Source organism: Solea senegalensis, linkage group LG7 (genome assembly GCF_019176455.1).
Source record: "Solea senegalensis isolate Sse05_10M linkage group LG7, IFAPA_SoseM_1, whole genome shotgun sequence".
NCBI lineage: Eukaryota > Metazoa > Chordata > Actinopteri > Pleuronectiformes > Soleidae > Solea > Solea senegalensis.
The window spans coordinates 25701269-25726574 of record NC_058027.1 but is presented as its reverse complement, the minus strand read 5'-3'; the positions used below and the strand labels follow the sequence as shown (position 1 = coordinate 25726574).

The following is a 25306-nucleotide window of genomic DNA, read 5'->3' as shown; positions in this document are numbered from 1 at the left end:
TTACGTTCTTTTACTGTCTCTTTCACTTTCATATGTTCTTTCTTTCGTTCTTTCCTTCTTTTACAAACTGTCTCTTTCTTTCCTACTTTGCCGCTTTCTTTCGCTCGCTCTTTCACTTTTTCTTACGTTCTTTCACTTTCTTTCTTTTACTCTTTTTCTTACATTCTTACATTCTTTCGGTCTTTCTTTTACAAAGTGTCTTTTTCACTTTCGTATGTTCTTTCTTTATTTTACAAAGTGTCTTTTTCACTTTCGTATGTTCTTTCTTTATTTTACAAAGTGTCTTTTTCACTTTCGTATGTTCTTTCTTTCTCTAACTTTGCCTCTTCCTTTGTTTCTCTCACTCTTTCCCTTGCCGTATCTCTTTCCTTCGTATTGTTTTTTTTAATTATTTTATTTACTTTCTTACTCAAATATAATCATAAACAGTTAAATTACTGCTAATTAACAACACTTTCTTTGTTACTCGTGTCCATGTTCAATTTATTGCCACCTTTGATCTTGGATTTCACAGAAGCAGGTGAATGACATTAAATATTCATGTTTTAATGTAACCGCCAATTACAATTCTTTAACAATTGCTTCACTTGTTTGTGAAAGAATTAAAGTTTTTTTTTTTTAATTGTATAACTGTTTCAGTTCCTCAAAGATAAACCTCATTCACAAAATCTCAGTCCATTTATGATTTATTCTCATGAATACATGTAGGTTTTAAAGGGTTTTTAAACATTTAGTCACAGTGTTGAGGGTCACTTAATGCTGAATTTATGCTCTTTCTCAACATTCAATGAAGTAAAACGAAATAACACAAACAAGCAAAACAAAAGAACTGCTTTTATTTCTTTGCTTTCACACAGAAATGGATGATATGAGGTCTGAAGCAGTAGAAATGTTGTCATGACAACAGAACCCCTTATCCATTATCTCTAAACAGATTCAGATGACTCATATTAAGATAAATATGTTTTATATTAATATTGACCGTCAGTTTATGTTGTTCATAAAAACAGGTTTTATTTAAAATTAAAAGACATTTCCACGTGTAAATTAAGCTAAATATGGAATCACATCTAAAGTAAAGATGTTAAGTGAACTTAATTCTTAATATTAACACTTAGTGAACTAAGTGAAGACTTTAAGTTATTACAAAGTTTATAATATTAACACTTATTGAACTAAGTGAAGACTTTAAGTTGTTGCAAAGTTTATAATATTAACACTTAGTGAAGATGTTAAGTTAATACTTAATCTCATTAACACTTAGTGAACCAAGTGAAGACATTAAGTTACTACTAAGTGAACTTATTCTTCATAATATTAACACGTAATTTGTGAAAAAAGTGTAAATATTAAATTATTACTAAATAAACACTTAGTGAACGTGATACTTTATACACAACCTTGCACCTCCGTACCTCTCAGATCACCTCCACATATCCATTCCTGCCCACACCCTCAGATCCTCCTCCTCCGTCCCCCTCACTGTCCCTCCTGCAGAGCATTCAGCTGCTCTGGAATTCCCTCCCTCCTGACCTCCGAAACACAGACTCCCTCCCACATTTCAAATCGCAGCTGAAAACTCACCTTTTCAGAAAAACATACTGTACTTACTTAATACTTAATAATATTAAAACTTGGTGAAATAAGTGAAGACTTTACTCAGTGAACTTAGTACTTAATAATATTAACACTAAGTGAAAAAATGAATTTATTAAAACCAGCAAATTTATGTGTGTGTTATTTAAATTTTTTCACAAAATCTTCTTTTCATTCTTTTTCTTACGCTTACTCACACTCTATTTCTTACTCGTTCTGTTGCTTTTTTTTGTTCGTTCTTTCCTTCTTGTTTGGGTGAATTCAGGATGATCGCATCTTGCCAAATTTGAATGATTAAAACAAGTTTCAAATGTTTGAATATCAAGTTTCAAATCTGGTGAAATTCAGCAAGGAGACGCTGGGGGCGTGTTCTCTGGACACACACGGGTTTGTGCAGAGACCCTTTTAAGGACTCACGTTGAAGTCCATTCATTTAGACAACATAACCATATCCTTATCCTTAACCTTACCACAACTCCAATCTTAGCCCAATCCAAATCTTACTGGGCACATTTCTGTTTATTCCTCTCACAGTTGCTCAATTTCCCCCAAAAATACCCCAAATTTCTATTTGTCAGTATAATTTGCTCTTTTCTATGTAAAATAATAATTCCAGATAATAGCTGGTTTCATTTCTTTGATTTTTTCATGTTAAATGCAGCATATTCATATGTGTTAGAAACAAGGAAATTTACTATGGTCAAATTCTGCCGTAACACAAATAATGAGGCTTAAAATTAAATAAGTATATTCAATTACTTTTTTTCCTTTTTTTCATATAATTTTGTCGAATCCATGTATTTTTTTCACCGCTTAGGGCTGAAACTCGTGATTATTTTCATAATCGATTAATCTGTTGATTGTTTTGTAAAATGGCAGAAAATGTTTCACTTTTAATGATTTCTTTTTTGATTTTTTTTTGAAAAAAAAAAGCAGAAAATATTCACATTTAAGAAGTCGAAATATCTGAGAACTTGTAATCATTAAAGAAAACTCTAAAATGTAATAATGATTATTTTCATCATCTACTAATTTGTTGACTATTTTCTTGATTAATCGATTAGTTTTTTTGGTCTAGAAACTGTGTAAAGGAATAACATTGATCGACGTTGTCCAAAAAGTCCTCACATGTCTTTGTTTTTGTCCACAAACCAAAATGATTCAGTTTGAATGATTTCTTGGTTATGTGGATCAATAATACTTACTATAATAATATTAACACACAAGATGTTAAGTTAATACTTAATAATATTAACACTTAGCTCATTAAGTGAAGACACTAAGTTATTAAGTGAACTTAATAATAACACTTGGTGGAATAAGTGAAGACTTTAAGTTAACTTAATACTTAATAATATTAACACCTATCTCACTAAGGGAAAATGTGAAGTTATTACTAAGTAAACACAGTGGAATTAATACTTAACAATACAAACATTTGGTGAATTAAGTGAAGACGTTAAGTTAATACTAAGTGAACACGTAATTAATTTAATCCTCAATAATATTAACTAATTAAAGTTATTAGTAAGTGAGCAAAGAAACCAGAAAATATTCACATTTTAATCGTTATTTGATATATTACTCATTGCAGTCCTGATGGAAAGTTGGATTTATTTTATTTTTACTCAAAATACTTAAGTGGTTTACTGTATTTAAATTATCGGGGATTCACAAACAAATCTTTTCTCTCTGATACAGAAAAATGAAGGGGCTTTCTTTGCAATCAGTATTTAAATTGAATTTATGTGGAAAAGATGGATGGATTTTTTTTTTTAATTCAGAATTGTGTGTGTGTTTGATCTGGTTTGTAGAAGTGAATCTTTGCTGGTCTTTCCATTTCTGAATCTCGCCTACACTTCCTTTAAACCTGCTAATTTTAGACGCAGGGGTTTTGATCGGGGGAAACCAAAGTGCTCTCATATGTCACCAAGAAAGTGCAGGAATGAAAGACCGCTCTTCTTTGTTCTGTGTTTTTATGTAAATACAGCATGTGTGTGTGTGTGTGTGATGAAGCAGTAGCTGATTTTTGGGGGCAACTGTTTGGTGATGATATGAAAATGAAATGTTTTGTTTTCCTAAGAAAAGTGTCGGAAATTTTCTCTGTGGTGTTTTCGTCACACCACAGAACACAGACAGACAGACAGAGAGTGACGGCATAGTTGTTATCATATCATATCAGCTGAGTGTGTGTGTGTGTGTGTGTGTGTTGCGTCTCTCATGCTTGTCCCACATATGACAGGAAAACAGAGTGAGGTCAGGTTTGCCCACGTTGGAAACACTGAGTCTGAGCTGAAGAAGCAGAAAAAAAATGAACTCTCAAACTGCTTCTTATTTTTTTACTCGACATTAAACAAAAAACAAAATTGCACTGTTGAACAAACTTTCACACTGGTTTCCTCTGTCGAGGAGACGAGGTTTGTGAGTGAAGGTGACGGTTGTGTTCGCATGACGTACACAGAGGGTTAAACTCCGGTTTCCTCCTGTAAATAATATGATGTCACTTCCTCATCTGCAGAGGCGGAACGTCATGAAGTGTGAGCACTGTTGCCGTTTTTAAAGCTGATATAATGTACAATAGCGACTGTTCGCTGCCCCTCTGCAGGGGGCGTGGTTGCCAGATTTGACTCAAAATAAGGAAATAAGACACTGCACTTGTACCCAACAAATATGGCGCGTTTCCACCTCCTCGCCTCATCCCGGCACGGTTAAGTTGCGTTTCCACTAGCGATAGTACCTGGTACTTTGTTTAAGTACCTGCTCTGGCGAGATTCAAAGCAAGCTGAGGCGATACTATGCGTGACACCGCCAGACTGCCGGCCACTGATTGGTCATAGGGCCGTCACAGGAAGAGACGTCCAACACAAGAATCAAGCCGAACTGTAGATCAGTTAAAAAGACTTAACAATCCTAAAAACATGCCTTAATCTCCAACAATCACCAGGGAAATGTCTAAAATCTCAATATTTAACAGAGGAGTCTGGTGTTTTTAGGGACCGGCGAGTCTGTGGTCCGGTCATGGAGGAAGCACTGAACAAAAAGTTTGAATTAACTGATTCTAGTGGTTCATTTACACTAAAAACAACTGCTTTACAAGTCACTCGCTTGTGTGTGTGTGTCGCGTGTAAAACAAAGTCACGTTAGTTTCATGCAGCTTTGCAGTGGTGACTCCGCCCACGTTGAGCAGGTACTATTTTGTAGTGGAAAACCAACCTAAACCGTGCCGTTCCGAGGTGAGGAAAAGGTTGGCTATATACTACAAAATATCGTAATGTCATCGCCCTTCCTCGTGCAATATGATAATCAATATGCCAAGGCAAATAAGGATATTCTAATTAAATGAGGGAAATCCTGCACTTTTAACTTTTTCACATCAACGTTTTGTTTTCTTCAGTTAGACAGAAATCGCGATGTATCACGATATGACTGTCTTGCAATATGTGAATAGATTACATACACGATATGATCGATTCACACCCATCTACATAAGCAGTATAAAAATTCCGTCATAGTCTTTTTATATTTACATACATATATATGTATATATACATAGATATATATATATATATATATATCTATGTATATACATATATATGTATAAAAGCAGTATAAAAATTCCGTCATAGTCTTTTTATATTTACATACATATATATTCGCAAAAGAAATTTGTTAGATTAGCCACCTTCTCTAATTATTTGTCTCCATCTGCCCCTCTGTTTAAGAATCTTCAGATAATGTCAGTCTACGATATTAATATACTTCAATCATGTGTATTTACTTATAAATATATTCAACTTTCCCACTTGCTGCCCAAATCCTTTCATGAATTCTTTACAGTTAACTCTCAGGTCCATTCTTATAACACCAGACAGACTGATAAACTTCATCCCCCTTTTTGCCGCACTACTCATACTCAGTTTTCTTTTGCTCACAGAGGCTCCATACTTTGGAATTCCCATCTTCATGTTGTTAAATTATCTTCATCCCTCAATACTTTTAAGTTAAGACTGAAAGCTTACCTGTTAAATCAAAGTTCCTAATAGTTTTTTTTTTTTTTTTCCAGTATATTTCCAGTATATTTGTCATTGGATCATTATCTCTTTACATGCTTATACACTCAGTTAAATACAATCATTTTATATTTATACATACCCATGTTTTTATTTCTGACTTCTTTGAGTGTCTGCTATAAAATGGCACTTGTATTGCTTCCTTTTTTGTTGTTATTTGTTGTTGCTTTCTCCTATTGTTGTTGTTGTTGTTGTTGTTGATTTATCCTTTGAATGTGTATATTTCTTGGGGAGGTGCTTCTTATAAGCCCATGTAGGGTTTTTTAACCTCTCCTGCACTTACTATTCTTCTTTAATTTCTGTTTTTTGTATTGTCGTTTTTTTTATGGTGCAAATAAATAAATACAAAAAATACAAAAAAAAAATATATATATATCTATTTATATACATATATGTATAAAAGCAGTATAAAAATTCCGTCATAGTCTTTTTATATTTACATACATATATATACATATATATATATATATATATATGTACATATATATATATATATATGTACATATATGTGTGTGTGTGTGTGTGTTTTAAATGATAATGACACACAGTCTATCTAATAGTATTTCCTTTTCAAAAACAAGCTGGCCACAATAATAATTTACAGGCCTCAAAGTTTTCAGCCACGTGTCATTTCATGTGCAAATATAACACATTTCTTACATTATATTGGGGATTTTTGGTAGGGATATTTATTTTTTCACTGATGACATTTTGATAACATACAGTAGTACTGTCATGAATCAGAAACATGTTTGCTGTGTCCTGAATATGGGAGCTGTTTAAATAGATGGATGTCACTTCCTGAGTGCAGTGCGGGAATGTTGCAGGGAGACAAGATATATTTTGAACACCTTACACAAAGGGGATATATTTATACAATACATGGTAAAGTAAAGATTAAGGACCTAAATTCAGATGGAAAAATGAATGGCCACATGTATAAAAAAAAAAAGAAAATTGAAAGAAAGAAAAAATAATAAAACAACATGAATTCTGAGATTAAAGTCGAAAGGTTTGTGTCGGTATCGGTAGGTACTCCAGTTTTTGATACCGGTATCGGTAGATACTTAAGTTTTTGATATCGGTATCGGTAGATACTTAAGTTTGTGATATTGGTATCTTTTGTGATATCAGTATCGGTAGATACTTGAGTTTGTTATATCAGTATCAGTAGATACTTGAGTTTGTGATATTGGTATCGTTTGTGATATTGGTACCGTTTGTGATATCGGTATTGATACTTGAGTTTTTGATATCGGTATTGATAGATACTCAAGTTTGTGATGTTAGTACAAATACAGTGCTTGATTCTTGATACTCGAGGTTGTGATCTCAGTATCGATAGAAACTCGAGTTCTTGATACTTGAGGTTGTGATATCGATGTCAGACACGAAAAAGTGATATCGTGCCATCCCTAACGCATTCCTACCTTATTCTTCACTTCCATAATACATGATCCTTTCAGCTCAATAATCCCTTCTGGAAGGGGCAACCATAACAAGTACAGCGGGAACAACTCGACTGTCTGAAGGTTTATTTCACACACACACAGTTAGCGGTAGCTAGCCAGCAGTTAGACTAGTTAGTTAGTTAAGTCATACAGGTTCTGATGATAGTAGTTTTACAAAGGCACATACGAAGGTTAATATAAACAAAAGAGCTTTGATGATGCACTTTTAAGGCAACAGTGTTTTGATACCAATTACAACAATAAATAGATAAATAGAATCATAGCTTTGCCTGCTAGAAAGTTCTGTTACTGATCCAATGTAAATGTGAATCAGTCATGTAGTCACACATTAATCAGGACACAGACATTTGTTTGTGATTGAAAGTTACGCACTGCAATTTAAAACTCATCCCAGAGCCTGTACTTTTTTTTTACTTTTATCTAAGTGGGGGAAGTTAAATCACTACTTCTACTTTAGACGGAGTCTTTTTTTTTTCATGTATTATATAACTGTACATGACTTTAGACTGTGAGTGCTTTTGCCACCTCTGATCATCGGGGGGAAACTTTCAAAGCGACTTCCTCCATGAATTCGTAATGCACAAAGCAGAGGAGTGAACACAGAAGCCAGAAAAGCCAGACAGAAGAAGTGAGCGTCACGTTTGAACCCTGCTCATCTGCCATATTACACACTGTGAATTTCCAGTATGTGAAGGAAGGGGGGGTCCCTCTCACAGTTTCTTCCCCCACCTCCTCATGTATGTGCTGCCGTTTTTCCCTTAACTACTTCAGCACCAGTTTGTACTTTTCTTGTTTGTCTTCTCTTCAGCGCTCACTCTCACAGGGACTCAATGAAGAGTGCATGACAAGTCCCGCATGCATGCGAGGTGCGTGAAGCCCCAGTGCTGGAGAGGCGTCGGGGAGGGGGGGGAAAGACGGGTTAGATAGCGAAAAATGCAAGGGGAGGCACCTTGTCTTCTCAGAAGCGGAGTGGGATGACTTGGTTACTTGGTTACCACAAGCAAACACTGCGGGCTGTAAGGTTCTGGGCCAGTTTACAGCCTGTAAGAGAGCGAGTTGAAGAGGATGGTGTGCGAGATCACAGTCATTTAGTCGCAAAGGGTCTCTTTCAAAATCCCCACTGAGGACAATCCCATAACTGACGATGACGGATCCCATTCATTTCACGACGGTGCACAGTCATAACCGCTCAGCGATCGCACAGGTGGCTCGACCGGGACGCAAACGCTGAGTATTTGTGCAAGTCGAGGTGTAAATATGAAAACAATCAGTGTAACCGTCCCTTGTTAAGACTGTCCACTTCATTACGTACATCCAAGAACGTGGCGGAAGCGGTGTATGTCCTACTGCCGCCGTCGTTCAAAAAAAACCCAGAAAACCTAAAATATGTAGACGAATGCTGGAAGTAGAAGACCGGCTCACCTTAGAGCTCACCATTCAAAGACAGGCTCCTCCTTAGACTACTGATCACAACTTGAATACCCACAATTCTTCCTGATCAACATCGATGAGTCCCAAAGACTGGGTCGGGACCCACAGATGGGTCGCGAGAGACCAAACAGTTTGACTAATTTGTCCAAGTTTAAAGCCCTGATTACAAAAATATTCTGTTTCTATGAAGTGACAAAATGACCTGACAATTACGGCACAGATTCCCCTTAAAGCAGAGGTCTCAAACCTGTGGTGCATGGGCCACACACAGCCCACACCCCAGTCAATATCATGCCAGCGCTTATCATGTTCTATAATAAACATTTTGTGTGATTTAAAGTTTCACTTTGCACCACAAATGTGTTTTAATTGTAGACTTTATATCACTTCATATCAAAAAAATCACTTTTACTTTGAAATGCTTTGAAATATCATGATAAATACCATAAAATGAATATTAAATGGGTTTAATAAAGGGTTCAAAGTCATAAACCTGCATGTGGCAAACCTTAAAAGAGATGCTGTGTATGAACGCTGACACTTCAAAGACTTTCTTGTCGTTATTTTGACCTGCGACGCAGTACAATGATAAGAACACAGGTAGTTCTGCTCAGAGCAGGTGTCGTGTCGTGTCATAAAGAGCACCTGTGAGTGGAAAAACACCATAGGCGGCAGGTGATTCCTCCTCTTTTCGTTGTTTTGGTTAGAGAAAAATGGAACTTCCTTCATGCTATAAATTCTTTTGTCCATTATTGTCGCAAATTTCTGCGAAAACCACTTCCTGAGCTCATGGGAGATTGAAAATAAACACGCATGATGTCACTTTGCCATCGCTGTTATATCCTGCACTCAGTTTAAACACAGTGATGACAATTTGAAGCCATTTATTCTCCTTCTTTAACTTTTATATCTACATTATTTTACACCGTGATGGTGAAGAATTTCCATTATCGGGACCATGGTGAACGCAGAAGTGACTTGAAAAGATGACTTCTAGCTCACCAACGTACACTCTTAGTCATTTATGTTGAACTGCCACACGGTGGAGCCACATGTGTCCAATCAACGATGCAAAAAAAAAAAGGTGAAGCGATGTGATTTCACTGTGTTTCACGACCGTTAACGGTAGCAGCTAAATCCCTCCCACTCCTTTCAGGCCATTCACTCAAAGCCCCGCCCCCAAAGGACAGGAAGCCATGTGTTCTTGCCAAATTTTCGGTAACATTTCTGTGTTTTTGTAACGTATCGTTTTGAAATGGTTTTGGTAACATAAAGTATGTCGTGTTTGCGACACTATTTTTTTTTTTACTCTGTTTTCACAAAATGAAAGTAATTAAGCAACACGATTATTTTGTTTTATAGTGACATTTTCATATCGTCCCATGAAACCGTGAGCTATCTTTATTTATTCAGCCACCTTCTTGAAAAAGAAGCACAGTAAAAAGAAGTTTGTGACAGTTTTGTTTCAACAGAAAGAGCCAAAGTAGAATTCATTAGACTATTGTGTCAAATCTGGTGTCGCTATCAGATTAATCGCATTGCCGCATTACCATCCTGTAATAAAACCATATAATAAGTCATTTGACACCTTAATGTCAAATCTTTTACGTGTCACATTATGTGAAAAAAATGTAAACAGTGACTTTTTACTCATCAGACATTTAACTGCCATCGTCGACCGCCGCAATCGCAGTCGACATGACCGTAAATGAGCGTTTATGTAGGCGGCATTTACATAAAAAGAGACGGAGTGGGGCATCTTACTTCCAATTTGTTGCGTGATACTCTTTCACTTTTTGAGAGTCATTCAGTTAGCGCGGGGGGATTTTTTTGCATGAGTCACACTAGCCTATAAAAGACATGCAAACCCACATTCTGGTCTGCTGTTGACTGGGAGACACGCATGGACTGAGAAATACGACGGGGTCGAGAGAGAGAGGGGAAGGAAGAAAGAGAGAGAGAGAGAAGCGGTGAACAAAAGGAGGAGAGGAACAGCAGTTGTCGAAAGAGGAAGTGCAGTCGCCGTGGAGACAGGTCAGTACCAGCCGACTACAACACACTGTAACACTTCCTGACTCTTCAACGTCATGCTTTTAAAGTCGTGTAACAAACTGTTCGAAACTGTTCTGCGAGAAGATGTCAGGGTTAAAACCTGATAACTTTTTTACCTCAAGAGCCGGCGCCGCTTTCTGTTCTCTCGCTGTGAAACGTCCTTATACGCACTCTAAAAAGCATTGAGTTACTGCCACGTGATTGGCTGATGAGATATTTATGTGTACAAGTAGCAGGACGTGTACGTAATAAAGTGGCCAAAGAATGTATAGTCAAATATAGAGCTGCTGCAAGTATTTTCACGATGAATCGAGTAATCGTTTGGTCCAGAAAATGCAGAGAAAATATTGATCAACCTGGAAATGATGATTTTAATGATTTCTTGTTATGTGGAGCAAAATAAACTAGCGATCAGAAATCTTGCTTTAATCATGAAAAAAAAACTAAAACCGATAAATCAAAAGAGTCGATAATTCGAGTAATTGTTTCAGTGCTAGTCAAATAACAATAAGACTTATTTCCATGTTTTAAACCATGATTTCTAAAAAAAGACCAAAATTAAAATACCAATGTAAGATTATTTTAAGAATTTCTCAAAACTAGGAAGGAAATTCAATGACTCACTTCTCAAAGATGTCAAGCTATCGTGACCCAAATTACAATATAAGTCGTGACAAGAGGCTAAACTAATTTAGCAGCCATGTCACACCTAATATTCAAGACATGTTCAGTGGCTAAATTACAACTTAAAAACATATAAATTGTCTAAAAGGTCAGGAACATTCTGCAAAGATCTGTAGGTCACCGGCTTTTTAGATTTTGAACCACTGGATCAAGTAGAACTTTCTGATCTGTACAGAACATTTCCTTCTTGCATAAACGTGACAAAATTCTGATCCGTTAAGGTGTCTATGGGACTGAACCATGTTACAGATGTAAGCAGATGTGGATGAAATTTAGCCTCATGGCAGAATGTCTAATCCTGTTTGCACATACCAAATTTTGGTAATTTTTTCATTTTTGCCCGTTAAAAGATGGGGATTTCATGACAATTTGATCTTTTTTTTGTGACATAATCAGTGGGTGGATTCTTATCAAAATGTCAGGGAACATGCTTGAGCAATCGCCTACCCATCACAAAAAAAAAATAATGTAGAAATTGTATGGATTATAAACCCAAATTACGTTACACAAGAGGCCAGAATGTTTGATGACTCAAAAAAATACATTTTATTTCTTCAATTTTAAATTTAACAACCACCTGGACAAAATAATCTCTAACAATCCTTAGATTAATCATTACAATGATGGGATACATGTGTGCTATGGAAGCCCAGCTGGCCATTTTCAACTCTTACTTTGACAAAAGTGAATTTATCTATTCCACAAAAAACAAAACATTAAACTAAGCAAATTCAAAAATATTTGTTTAATACTGATCTACATTTGTTTAGCATAAATGTGCCTCATTTTAGGATTTATATTGTAAAGTGAGTATAAAAACTTCGTAGTCCACTCCCTAAAAATCAGGTTTTCACAGCAATTATTGCCTCTAACTTCTGCATCTGTCGCCCCCTGCAGGATTTCATCAGCTGCAGCACGACATTACAAAAAACAGTCGATACTCAGGTTGAGGTTAATGCTAATCGTGATAGGGGTTGTTCTTATGCAGACACCTAGCATGTTAGCATTAGCTTCACTTTGGGAGATCTCACGAAAGGAAATGCTGCTGCTGCCTCTGTTGGACGGGAGGACACATGACAGTCAAACTCCAGTGGACTAACGTTTATCTATCTATAAATATGCAGATATATGTGTAAATATATGTGTTTAATAACCTCATTGTTATTTAAAGGTCCAGTGTGTAACAGTTAGAGTTTCTCATAGTCGCACACACACAAATCAGGGATAGTTATGTTAACTTCTGTATTTTAAAGCTCCAGTGTGTAACTTCAGTCGCCAAAAACACTTATTAGCATCACCACCGCCCCAGACACACCCCACAGCTCAGGTGATCTTAAAGAACTTTGTACAAAGACGAGTTTAGGTCCTTTAGGTTAGGACTGTAGCTCACTTTCCTCACTCATGTTTCAGAGAATGGTGGATAATTCCTTAACTCTTAGGTTTGCCACCGCCTTCTTGGTTTACTGGCGTGGTTGTTATGCTTCCCGTCGTCATCTGTGATGTAAAAAAACAAGACGCAACTCTGTGTCTTCACAGACACGGAAACAATTGGTACTTAACCTCAGACCCTTGACCTGTACCAAGATTACCCTCTTGGCCTTGGGGTTCATTGGCATAAATTGAGGATACTACTCATAAATATGTTGGTATACGTGTATAATATCCTTAAAATATTAATTTTTTTAGATACATTTTAAAATTTTATTTAACCATTTAAAATAGACCTGGTCAAGACAGCAAAAATCCTAAAAGCTTGATTTCCCAATATTTTAGAAACCACATATAGCAGTGGAAATTACGTTTGTATTTTGATGGTGTTATTTATACATATATATATATACATACATATATAATACATATATATATATATATATAAATCACATTTTTACAGTCTGTTATTGTTGCCTTGTTATTGTCTTATTTTGTGATCATTCTCTACAGTGACTTCTAAAGCGGACACACTTTAAACTTTCAATCTACACAAAAATTTACTCAAAAACTTCAATGTTTATAAAAGAATTGAGTTGGTGTAACAGGTGTGTGTGTGTGTGTGTGTCGTTTCAGTATATTAATTTACATCATACTGTATGTCACCTTTAAGTAACTGAGTGGCTTCAAATATAACCCCCCCCCCACCCAAAAAAAATTTATGTACAAACTACTTATCCAAAAATGTATGTACATAGCAAAAATCATAATACACACAATCTTATTTACAGCCTAAATGTCCACCCTGTGTTAAAATAAACCAGAACAGTGACACATTATCAGAACCATACTAATGTAGTTTATGTCACTTTTCCCTTATTTTAAAATGATTCTAAACATAGAATAAAGGAAGTTGTAGTTGCAGCAGATTTAATTAACTGATAACGGACGACATGTCAGAGCTGCTTTTGTTTTATTGTCTCATTATTGTACTTTTTGTTCTGTGATGCTGTTTGTTGTGGTGATTGTTTTTTCCAGGTCGACTTGTAAAAGAGATTTTAATCTTCCCAGTAAAAAAAGAAAAATAAAGCTTTAATGAATGAATGAACACATCTTTTTGTGCTTGTTTAAACCAACACATTCACATTCTCTTCTGTGTGGCACCAACATATTGTGATATTATTTTGTCATATTATTCAGCATATTGTTCAACAAAAAAATCTGTTTCCTTAATCCAATATTTCCCAAACACATTTTGTTTTGTTTTTTCATTTTCAAAGTGATGACTAATTTAAAGTCATATCTGAATTACAACTTAATTTTACACTTGTTATCTAAAACATTTAGTCATGAATGTGAACAAAAATGTGTTTGGGGACCACAAAAAAACCTACTGCGACCCATCTGTGGGTCCCAACCCAGTCTTTAGGAAACATGGCCTCAATCGACATAAATTAAACTTAAAGAGATTAATCTAAAGAAGAGGATTAGGCTCACATGTGCATATGTTTTAAAAGCAAAATTAAAAAGGCAAAATTCTGATTTTAATCTGATTTTAATTCCATGACAACTGACAACTGAATTCTGGGAGTAAAATTATGATTGAAGTCAGAATTCCGATATTTATTCTTAGTTTCTGAGGAAGTATCTCAGATTTCTAAAATGGAAAAACATTCAAAAATATTTTTTTCTTAGAATTCTGACTTTAATCTTGAATTCTGACTTATTTTCCTATAATTCTGATTTAATCTCAAATTATTCATTTTTTTTCTTGGAATTCTGACTTTAATCTCGCATTCTCAAATTGACATTCAGCCTTAATCCTCTTCCATTGTATGATTTAATTTACTTTTATTTAATTTGTTGTTGTTTGCCCTTTGTTATTTGCTTGGTTGTTGAATTTGAATTGAATTTCAGCTGAATTCATATCAGGATTTGTTCAGTCTTGAACGACATGACGGAAAAATAAAAAAACAGTCCTAAACATCTAAGTTTGTTTTAGTGAAACCAAGTCAGTCTCGTACCATTTTGTGTTTACATGAGGAAAAACATCTCTCCTGCTGCCTTTTCCTTACAAAAACTGAATAATTTAATTTGAATAAATTATGAATATCAAAGATCTTGACGGCACTTTGAGCACATCCCGGCCTGATCCTGACAGGACAGCAGATGTTTCTGCTTCCAGAGACAGTTTGAGCTGCTTTAGTCAGAGGCAGGAACTCTGCATGTGAATTATCTTTTTTTTTTCTTTTTAAGAAAAAACAAACAAAAATAACACTTTGTCATTTGTTTAGATCAGATTCCCTCTAAACTCAGGGGATTGCAGCCTCAGCTCTACAGATGCTGAAGATACAAGAAGTAAAATCAAATCCAAAGTTATCCACTGAGTAATGATTTTAAAAGAACATCCACAACAGGATTTAATTCAAGATTTTTTCAGATACTGATGCTGATGCTTTTTTCAGATACTGATGCAGTTTTAGCCCACGGGCCACCTATTGATGACCACTGATTATACATTGCTTTTGTACTTGTGATAATATCGATCTATGACTTTGATATCGTGATAATATCAAATTATGACTTAAATATCCGGATAAAATCAAATCATGACTTAATTAATGTGATAATATCAAATTGTGACTTAAATATCATGATAATATCAAATTGTGACTTAAATATCGTGATAATATCGCATTATGACTTTAATATTGTGATAATATCAAATTATGACATAAATATCCCGTTAAAATCAAATTATGACATAAATATCCCGATAAAATCAAATCATGACTTAAATATTGTGATAATATCAAATTGTGACTTAAATATCGTGATAATATCAAATCGTGACTTAAATATCGTGATAATATCGAATCGTGACTTAAATATCCTGATAGTATATGTTTATTATAGGCACACTCACAGGCTATTCTTCTCAGGACATTGCATTGATTTTCTAAACTCAACCAGTTCCTCAGACATGAGGTTCTGCCTCATTAGGACCAGGTTTTAGTCTCCATGGGGACTAAAACCAGAAAAAAGGTCTCCTAAGGAGATTACAAATACACAAACACAGAGAAAGTGGGCGGAGCAGTCAGTCAGCTGACATGAAAAACTCAGTCTCTGTCCTCGATTTTCAGTGCCATTTACGCACAATGTGGAATATTTTATACAAGCGCAGCAGCAGCAGCAGTGGACCTCTCTCTTTCTCCCTCTCTCTCTCTCTCTCTATGCTGTTTGGTCAGCGCGTGCACCGGCTGCCTGGAGACATGACGCACCGTGGACACTTTTTGAACCGTTTCCATGCTGTCGTGTTATGATACTGAGTGAGTGATGGGGAGGCGCACATGGAGGAGCAGCGATGTCCTCGTCGTCCTGCTGCTGCTCGTCCTGTGCCGGGGTCGCGCCGGTGCCGCCACTCTGGAGTCCATCCACTGGAGCAACTCTAACCCACAGTAGGTGCAGGAGTCCGTGTATGTACTGCTGCTGCTGATTGTGTTGATTATGTGTCAGGGTTCACCAAATCCTAGATTTGATTTCTCATGTTTCGATTGTCAGTTTAGTCTAGTTCAGGACAGTGGTCAGCAATAGGTGGTGTGTGGGCCAAAACTGGCCCGCCAGCATCAGTACACAATTCTGTGAAAAAGTCAGAATTCTGAGATTAAAGAAAAAGTATGAATTCTGAGGTTAAAGTCAGAATTCTCGGAAAAAAAATCAGAAATCTGAGATTAAAGAAAAAGTCAGAATACTGAGATTAAAGAAAAAGTATGAATTCTGAGGTTAAAGTCAGAATTCTCAGAAAAAAATCAGAAATCTGAGATTAAAGAAAAAGTTAGAATTCTGAGATTAAAGAAAAAGTCAGAATTCTGAGATTAAAGAACAAGTCAGAATTCTTAGATTAAAGTCAGAATTCTGAGATTAAGGTTCTAATTAAGGTTTCTAAATCTCCCACGCAGATTTGCTCCAGGTCAGGGTCTGGTCCTGTATCCTCAGATCGGGGACAAGATGGACATCGTGTGTCCTCGGTCAGACGCCTCCTCCGGCGGGAAAGAGGAGTTCTACAGGGTTTACCTGGTCTCCAGGAGCCAGATTGAGAGCTGCGCCGTGGATAAAACGGACACGCCCCTGCTGAACTGTGACAAGCCTCACCGGGACGTCAAGTTCACGTTCAAGTTTCAGGAGTTCAGCCCCAACCTGTGGGGTCTGGAGTTCCTCAAGGGGAGGGACTATTATATCACCTGTGAGTTATGTGTGTGTGTATGTCAGTGCCTAGTAATAGGGGTGTGTTTGGGGGGGGGGGTTAAAATCAAAATATCGCAATATTTTGCGTGGCTATATTAGCTTTTGAGACACCAAGTATTGATTTTTTTTGGCATACATTTTTTTTACTGATATTACAAATATGAAATACATATGATTGCAAGAATACTTTATAGAATATAACACATATATGTATAAAAATATGATTTTTAACCTATTTTTATTGGATTTTGTATTTTTGCTCAAAAAATAAACCATAGAAAGCTTCAAAACATACTAATAACGACAAAGTAAAATAGAACATCTAAAATTTTATCAATATCGCAAAAAATCTAATATAACCATAAATAATATTTCATAGTAATAAAATAATAATAAAATAATCTTTGCTTATTGTAACCATAAAAGTGCCAGAAATGGTCCTGTGAGTAAGTGCTTTGCCCAATTTTCAAGAACACCTAGAGAACTTTCAATACCTGGCAATTATACACGATTTATTACATTAAGAGCGTGTATAAACAGTTTAAAGTCAAGAAAAACAAAAAAATCCACAGTAGTTGTACACAAATAAGAGATTTTGTGGAGAAATGTGACCAGTATAAAACATATCTGCAACTGAATCTTTCGATTATTTGTCTAAAAATTTCATTTTTGATAAAAAGTTGATGCTTTTTGCTCCGTTTCTCCACCGCTCTGTGTGCGAACCCTAACCCTAACTGAATTATTCCACGTAAACTACAGGTTTAGCAGTGTCACTTAGTGTTTACTCTTATTTTTACCCCCCTCATTCCCTCTTTCTTCCTGGAATAAAAGGAAGCCACCGTCATTGACTCCCTTTCAATCTGTCAGTTTGTGTGAGATTCAAAAAAAGAAAACCGTGGCCTGGTTTTCTGGACCGCTGTCACTTAAAACCAGCGTCTTAGTGGCAAGTGATGCATGAGACAGAGAGTAAGTCTGACAATGTAGCCTCATCCGAGCGCGGTGGCGGCGGCGGCACTCTCTGACAGCACACTTCGCTCTGGCAGGCCAGTGTGATTTCAAGAGCTTACATGCCCCAAATCACACCAGGCTTTTACAGCATCAGGCAGATTTGAAGGGAGCTTTCATGGCAACGTGGCTCGTGATGATGTTGTTATCTGACCTAAATGCTGCTAACAAGTCTGTGTGTGTGTATGTGTGTGTGTTTGGAAGTGACTGGGGTGAACCAGAGTTCTTTGTGTGTGTCTTTAGTGGGTTTTATTATCATTTTTCAAGTTTATTTATGATTTAGAACTGAAATCGTCAGTAAATACAGTGATTAGTTGCTTTTTCAAGCAAAAAAGACATTACTGTGTCAGTTTATTAGGCACACCTAGCTACAACTGACTGACATGGACGCGTCTATTATGTGTTGATTTAACAATGCACTCAGTGTGAAAGGTCCAATGTGTAAAAGTATGTTGGAATGATTTCATTCATATTTTAAATAGCACACAATCAACTGATTGTATGGATTCTTGTTCATTTTTGTTTCAAAAATGAAGTTGCAATCATCAGTGAATGCACTGATTAGTTATTTTTTTTCCAGAAAGAAGACATTATTGTGTCATTTTATTAGGTACACCAAACTACAACTGACACTTACTTGTATGGTGTTTGTTTTGCCATTGAGACAAATGATGTGTTGATTCAATAATGCAGTTAAAAGGTTGAAAGGTCCAATGTGTAAAGTTGTGTTTTAGTTAGATCAACACAATAATAAGTACGTCATGTAATGTTTCCACACCTTCGTGCGCTTCTGGCACCATAGTCTACAACCAAAACAGTGAAGAACCGTCTTATATTATTATCATTTTTTACTGTGCATGTCTACATATGTTGCTCTCTTTATTTCTGAAAAGCCCAGCCAGGGACAGGAGTTGCAAACTATAGCAAATGGCTATATAATACTATAATATGTAGTACAGCAGATGCACTTTATGTCTCACTGCATTGTCCCTGATAAATAAAGATAAATTCGATTGAAGCTGTAATCTAACACTTGCCTCTCTCTCTCTCTCTCTCTCTCACTCTCTTCGTCTCTGTGCACCAGCCACATCCACAGGTTCTCTGCAGGGTCTGGACAACACTAAAGGAGGAGCTTGTCGAACACAATCCATGAAGCTGGTGCTGAGAGTCGGCCAAAGTAAGTACTGTGTGAAGACTTCCTCTACCATTCTTCCAAAAAATATACAGTTTTTTTTACTCATTGCTCATTTACTGTCATGTGATCATCAGACAGTGGCTCTGAGATACATGTCTCATTCCAGAAACAACAGAGGAAATTGTCAATAAAGAAATTCGACAGAAAACTCACTTCCTTGAAAGAAAGAAAATAAAACCCTTTAACACCTAAGCCTTTTTTTTTTTGCTTATTTTAACCATATAAGGTCCAGAAAATGTGCTTTTGCCCATTATTTCCAGAATAATGTTCAATATCTGGCTGTTATTTTACAATTAACTGCATGTTAAAATAGTGTATTAACAATTCAAATTGAAGACAAAATGCTGTGGTTGTACACAAACACCAGATTTTGCATTTGAACAGTGTAAAACATATTTAAAATAACATTTTTTTTAGTTTTTGTCTCAATGTCCAAAAAATGTACTATGTACAGGAATTCTCTGGTTTCCTGCAACAGCACAAGTGAAATAATAACCACATGTTGGCTTTTATGTGCAACTTCTCATCTTTCAGAAACCGTTGGTGTTTTTTCCGATAGCACAAACCATCGCGAATGTCAAAGTGCGCTTGTGCAAACGCGTCATCTGCTATACGCTCGGTGTTAAAGGGTTATTCTTCACTTGACCAAATGGGAAAACATTAGGTGAAACAGCCCTTTAACCACAATTACTACTGGTCTAATCCTAATCCTGACCCTAAACTTAACCTAACCATAACTTTAAAACATGTCTTCAATTTAAAATGTAGTCATTTATGTTAAGGGGACTTTTTGTCCCCATAAGGACGTCAAGTCCCCGTAATGTGAGTGTGTTTACAATTTTAGGTCCCCACAACACACACACACACACACACACTAAAAGAAACAATTGAATCACTGTTTAGTTCATATTATTCCATCATATCACCTTCTCTCTGGAATTACTAAATAGTGAGATAATCTCCATAATCTATTCATTCTGTGGAAGGGAGATTACCTTCACGAATGATCTGAAATCCCTAATTCAACCCCCCTGGCAGCTTAAGAACATCAGTATTATCTTGCATGCCATCATTTACATTGGTTGTTGCATTCAGTAATCTTTTTCTCCTGGATTAACATCAGAATAGCAGATTTTCATGCGTTTGTTTTTTGTGCTTTTATACATAAAATTGAATAAAGACTATTCCACGCCATCACCTTAAATGTCCTGGGATTAATCCTGGCAATACAATATTCATTCAGAAACATATTTAGGTCGTTTTATTCCTTAAAATACTACACTGCAATATTATCACGAAGACCAGTTTGAAGGGATACATATTCTTTAAGAGGAAACATGCCGTTGAGCGTCACATGACGAGATAAATCAACCCTGTGTGTGTGTTTCCAAGACTTTAAAAAAACGTAATCGGTTAAAGCCCCAAAGTGGAATTAATTTGCCTCAGAGATGAGGAGTAGTATTTATAAATTATTCAAGAGTTTGGGTTTGAGATGAGGAGTCGGAAATATGTGTTGTTTTTTTTTATCTACTTTTTCTACTGTAAACAGACCTTTAACAGCACCGGATGATAACTCAGATTAAGGTGTAATCTCAATATCTGCAAACAGTGTATTAAAGTAATTTGGCGCCTGTGGAACTGAAAACATAACATAATCTTTTTTTTGTGAACATATATTCACAGTTAATGTGTTGTATAATGTGAAATTAATAATTGTGGTAACTGAATGTTAATCCAGTGAAACAAAACTTTACATATATACTGTATATGTATATACATCTCTATACAATTTGGTAAATACATATTAACATACATGTGTATATATGTACAAAATCTTATATAGACCACTTTTTTGTGAAAAAATAACAAACATAAACGTAGGAATAATTAAAAATAAATAAATAATACATGAATTAAGTAATGAATGAATACATAAATAAATAAATGAATATATACATGCATGAATAAATGAATGGAGGCTAAATGAATGTATAAATAAACACAATTGTTACAAATAAATAGATGATAAACCGATTAATAAATAGAGAAATAAATGCATATATAAATAAAGAAAAGAAACAAATAAATGAATGAATGCAGAAATAAATACATTAATGAACAAATAATAATGATAAATACATACACTTCATGGCCAGCATTCATTCATTAATTCATTTTGTTTATTTCCTCATTCATTAATTTTATGAATACATTTATTATTTTATTTATGGTCCGCCATACCAGAGGGAAACAGGGTTTTATTGAATAGCCACTAGGGGGCAACAATTGTCATAGGAGACCCAGAATAATAAAGTTGGTGGAATGCCCCTTTATTTTCCCCTCAAACCTATTTTGGAAAGAAGTGGATCATTATGTGTCATACGTGTGTGTGTATGTGTGTGTGTCTCTTTTCTGGCCTTGTCAGGACCAGTACTCATCATGGTGACCAAAACCTGATCCTAATGAGGCAGAACCTCATTTCTAAAGGAACTGGAGGAAGTATAACCATGCAAACCTGCATGTGTGTGTGTGTGTGTAGGCTGTGTGGGCCAATTGACAAATAAACCTATCTCTGTAAGGACATTTTGGCTGTTGCATGCAAGTTTAACAGGGTTTTTTGAGGGTTAAGACCTGGTTTTAGGGTTTAGGTTAGTGTGTGTGTCCCCACAACAGTTTAGAGTTTTTCCCGTCAAAGAAAAAGTGAGTCTCAGTTGTGACTCAAATGCCACTTCCTGTGGTTTAATGAGGACGTTTCCCCGACTTTCTCCTGTGATGCATTTTTACCTGAATGAGTGTCACACTATAATTTGAATAATGAAAACACACACACTAATAATTCCACTACTGTCAAAACAATGTCAACAAACAGAGACACTTTGTCAGGACGACACAATAACACAGTAAAGGGGGGGAAAAAAAGGTGATTTTTATTGTTTGTTTACTGCTCCACTTCACATTCCAGACTCCTCGGATCCTCCTTCCACGCTGCAGGAGTCTCCCACCAGATTCCCGCCCATGAGACCAAAGTCAAAGGCCAAGGACTCTTCTGTGAAAGAACACGGTACAAACAAGATGATGTCCTGCAGTCTTTGTTATTTTGGGCTGTATGACATTAATGCAGAAGAGTAAACAAACAAGTCAGAATTCTGAGAGAAGAAGGTCAGAATCGTGAGATTTAAGAAAGTCAAATTTATGAGATTAAAGTCCGAATTATGAGATTAAAGAAAAAGTCAGAATTTTGAGATTAAAGAAAAAGTCAGACTTTTAAGATTAAATAAAAAGTCAGAATTCTGAGAAAAAAAAGGTCAGAATCGTGAGATTTAAGAAAGTCAAATTTTTTAGATTAAAGTCAGAATTATGAGATTAGAGTCAGAATTTTGAGATAAAAGAAAAAGTCAGAATTTTAAGATTAAAGAAAAAGTCAGAATTTTAAGATTAAATAAAAAGTCAGAATTCTGAGAAAAAAAACCTGAATTCTGAAATTAAGTCAGAATTCATCACAAAATTCAGGGACACATTAAGATTCAGAAGGAAAAACTTACAGATCAACCCACGCCGATGGAAACATAATTACAAATACAAACTAAAGAAAGAAGGTAAAAAGTATACATTCACGTACGGAGCAGTCATAATCATTTAAATGCACATATACTGTATTGTGGGATTCTCGTACAGTGAGGATTAGAGCCTATTCTCCTGTGACAATAGGCTCCTGATTTGAATGTCAACACTCAGCTGTGACTGAAACTGTCATGTGTCTTGATTCACTCTTTCATCTCAGTTTCCTGTTTTTTGTCTTCCTCAGATGCAGGACAGACGAACCCCAGTGACTCCGAGACGCGGCGCCTCGTGTGGATTCTCTCCGTCGGCGCGCTCGTCCTCCTGCTCGCCGTCGTCGTGCTGGTTCTGCTTTGGAGGCACCGGCGGCGCCACTGCGTCCCGGGGAGCCAGCGGTCGGCCTCCGTGTCGCTCAACACTCTGGCCGCGCCCAAGCGGGACAGCGTCAGCAGCGACAACAACGGCTCGGACCGCAGCGACGTCGTCTTCCCGCTGCGGCCGTCTGACGGCATGATCTGCCGACACTACGAGCGCGTGACCAGCGGCGACTACGGGCCGCCCGTGTACATAGTTCAGGAGGTCACGCCCACGTCGACACCCACCAACATTTACTACAAAGTTTAACGGTCATGATTTCCACGCGCCTCGGGCTACATACGTACACATGACTACGTTTTCATTTTGTGGTTCCCAAAGACTGGGTCGGGACCCACAGATGACGTCACATTTTAGTATCGGCAGAGCAGGTACTAAAAAAAAGTACCAAGAATCAGATATCACTAATGGAAAAGCAAAATAAACGAGTAGAGTCGAGCCAAGTCGTGCTAGAACTGTATAATGGAAAGCGCCATTACTAAAGATTTATGTGTATATGTTTTTCAGGCAGCCCAGGGCCCAAGTGGAAGTGAATCTGGCTTGTAACCAGAGGGTCGCCGATTCAAATACCAAGACAGATTAAGGACTAGGGTGCCCCTGAGCGAGGTACCCAACCACCTTTGTGTGTGTTCACTGCTGCTGTGTAAAAAAGAATTGATTAAATGCAGAAAAATAAATAACTCTAAATTAGCGGCTACATTATGCACAAAATGTGCTGTTGTCATGATTGATTTGAGTCTAAAGTGGGCCCCCGTATAGAAAATTTGGTTCACACATGCTTGGTATGCGTACTCATTACCGTAATTCCTGGACCGTTTGTGATATCTAGAAAATTCAGCAACCATCAGAAATGTGTCCAGGGTGTGACCACCGCCTTTCTATGTGTCAGCTGAGATGGTACAAGTGGTAGAAGATGGATGGACGGATATGGGAAAGCAGAGGAATAGAGCTTTGCGCCCATATACTTGTCATTACGGTAGAACCTCAGGACTTCCGCGGAACGAGCGTCCAATCACAGACACGATTGAACAACTGCCAGATATCGAAAGTGAAAAAGGGGCAGAAAAACTCACTCATAGAACAGCCATAAAATCAAAAATAAATCCAGGCATCAACACAGGGATGGTTTAGTTGTATATTTAGGGGGTTTGATTGGCAGAAATTGAATATACCACAGAAAGTATGTTTGTAAAAGTGTATAAATACTTTGAAATAAAACATATTTGCTTTTTATTAGAATGTGTGCCTTTCATGCTGCATGCATTTGGGCGTTTCTTTACGCAGGTGGCCATTTTGTGCCTGAATCCACGCAACATTTTAGAAGCGGAACCTTTCCGGTATGCGCAGGCCACCGTAGTTCCCTGACGTGCCTGGGGAAGTTAACGGTAAGCTGATGAATGCTTTGTTTCACCACTAGAGGTCACTATTTCTTACACACTGTACCTTTAAATATGGTCGTTCAAGGCAAGGTAAATGTGATTTATTTGCACTTTATCATACACATGGTTGTTCAATGTGCTTAACAAACACAAAACAACGTTGAATTAAACAAATGGAGGCAAGTAAATACACAAATAGAATAATAAAGTGGTTTTATGAGGAAAGTCCTTGTTTAATGTGATGGTAAATCAGTTATATTTAGATGCTGGATTATATAAGAAGATTAATTATTGTATAAAGCACCTTTCCTACACCGATGATAGAGTTCCAATTAGTTTATATGTTTGTTTTTTTTTAGGTGATTTCTCAAAATGTTCACAACTTTTATGATGTCATCACTTTATGACCGTCACAATGAATCCAGATGTACTACATCTCTACAAACTGTAGAGATGTAGTCGCTAATAAAAGTCCTTTAAAAGTGCTTTAATTTGATGTGTGGGAACCCTGGTTAGTGCAAATACATACACATGACAACTTTAAAAAAATGTAAATGCTAACATGCACATTTTGTGTGGCAGCGTTACAGCGCCACATGCAGGCCGCATGTATTTACAGTCGTCGTGGGTGCTTGTGTGTGTACGACACGATGCTGTGTTTATGGAAAGATGTTTTCAAGGGCATAAAAGACAAATCTCCTGTTAATGCGTGGATAAAAGCTGGGTTCTGATGGTTGACTTTTATCCAATCCAACTTTATTTATAAAGCACATTTAGAACAACAGAGTGCTGTGGAGTCTAAAATCTCTCATGCGC

At 36.5% G+C, this 25306-nt stretch overlaps 1 protein-coding gene across 1 annotated transcript; it reads left to right on the top strand.

Annotated features, from left to right (window-relative positions):
• The first annotated feature begins 15927 nt into the window (after positions 1-15927).
• On the top strand, positions 15928-23471 carry LOC122772576 (ephrin-B2a-like). The gene is made up of 5 exons (XM_044030749.1): positions 15928-16191; positions 16693-16976; positions 19068-19160; positions 22141-22239; positions 22984-23471. Exons 1-5 carry the CDS (start codon positions 16070-16072, stop codon positions 23358-23360), a joined length of 975 nt encoding a protein of 324 aa, XP_043886684.1. The 5' UTR covers positions 15928-16069; the 3' UTR covers positions 23361-23471.
• Positions 23472-25306: the final 1835 nt, after the last annotated feature.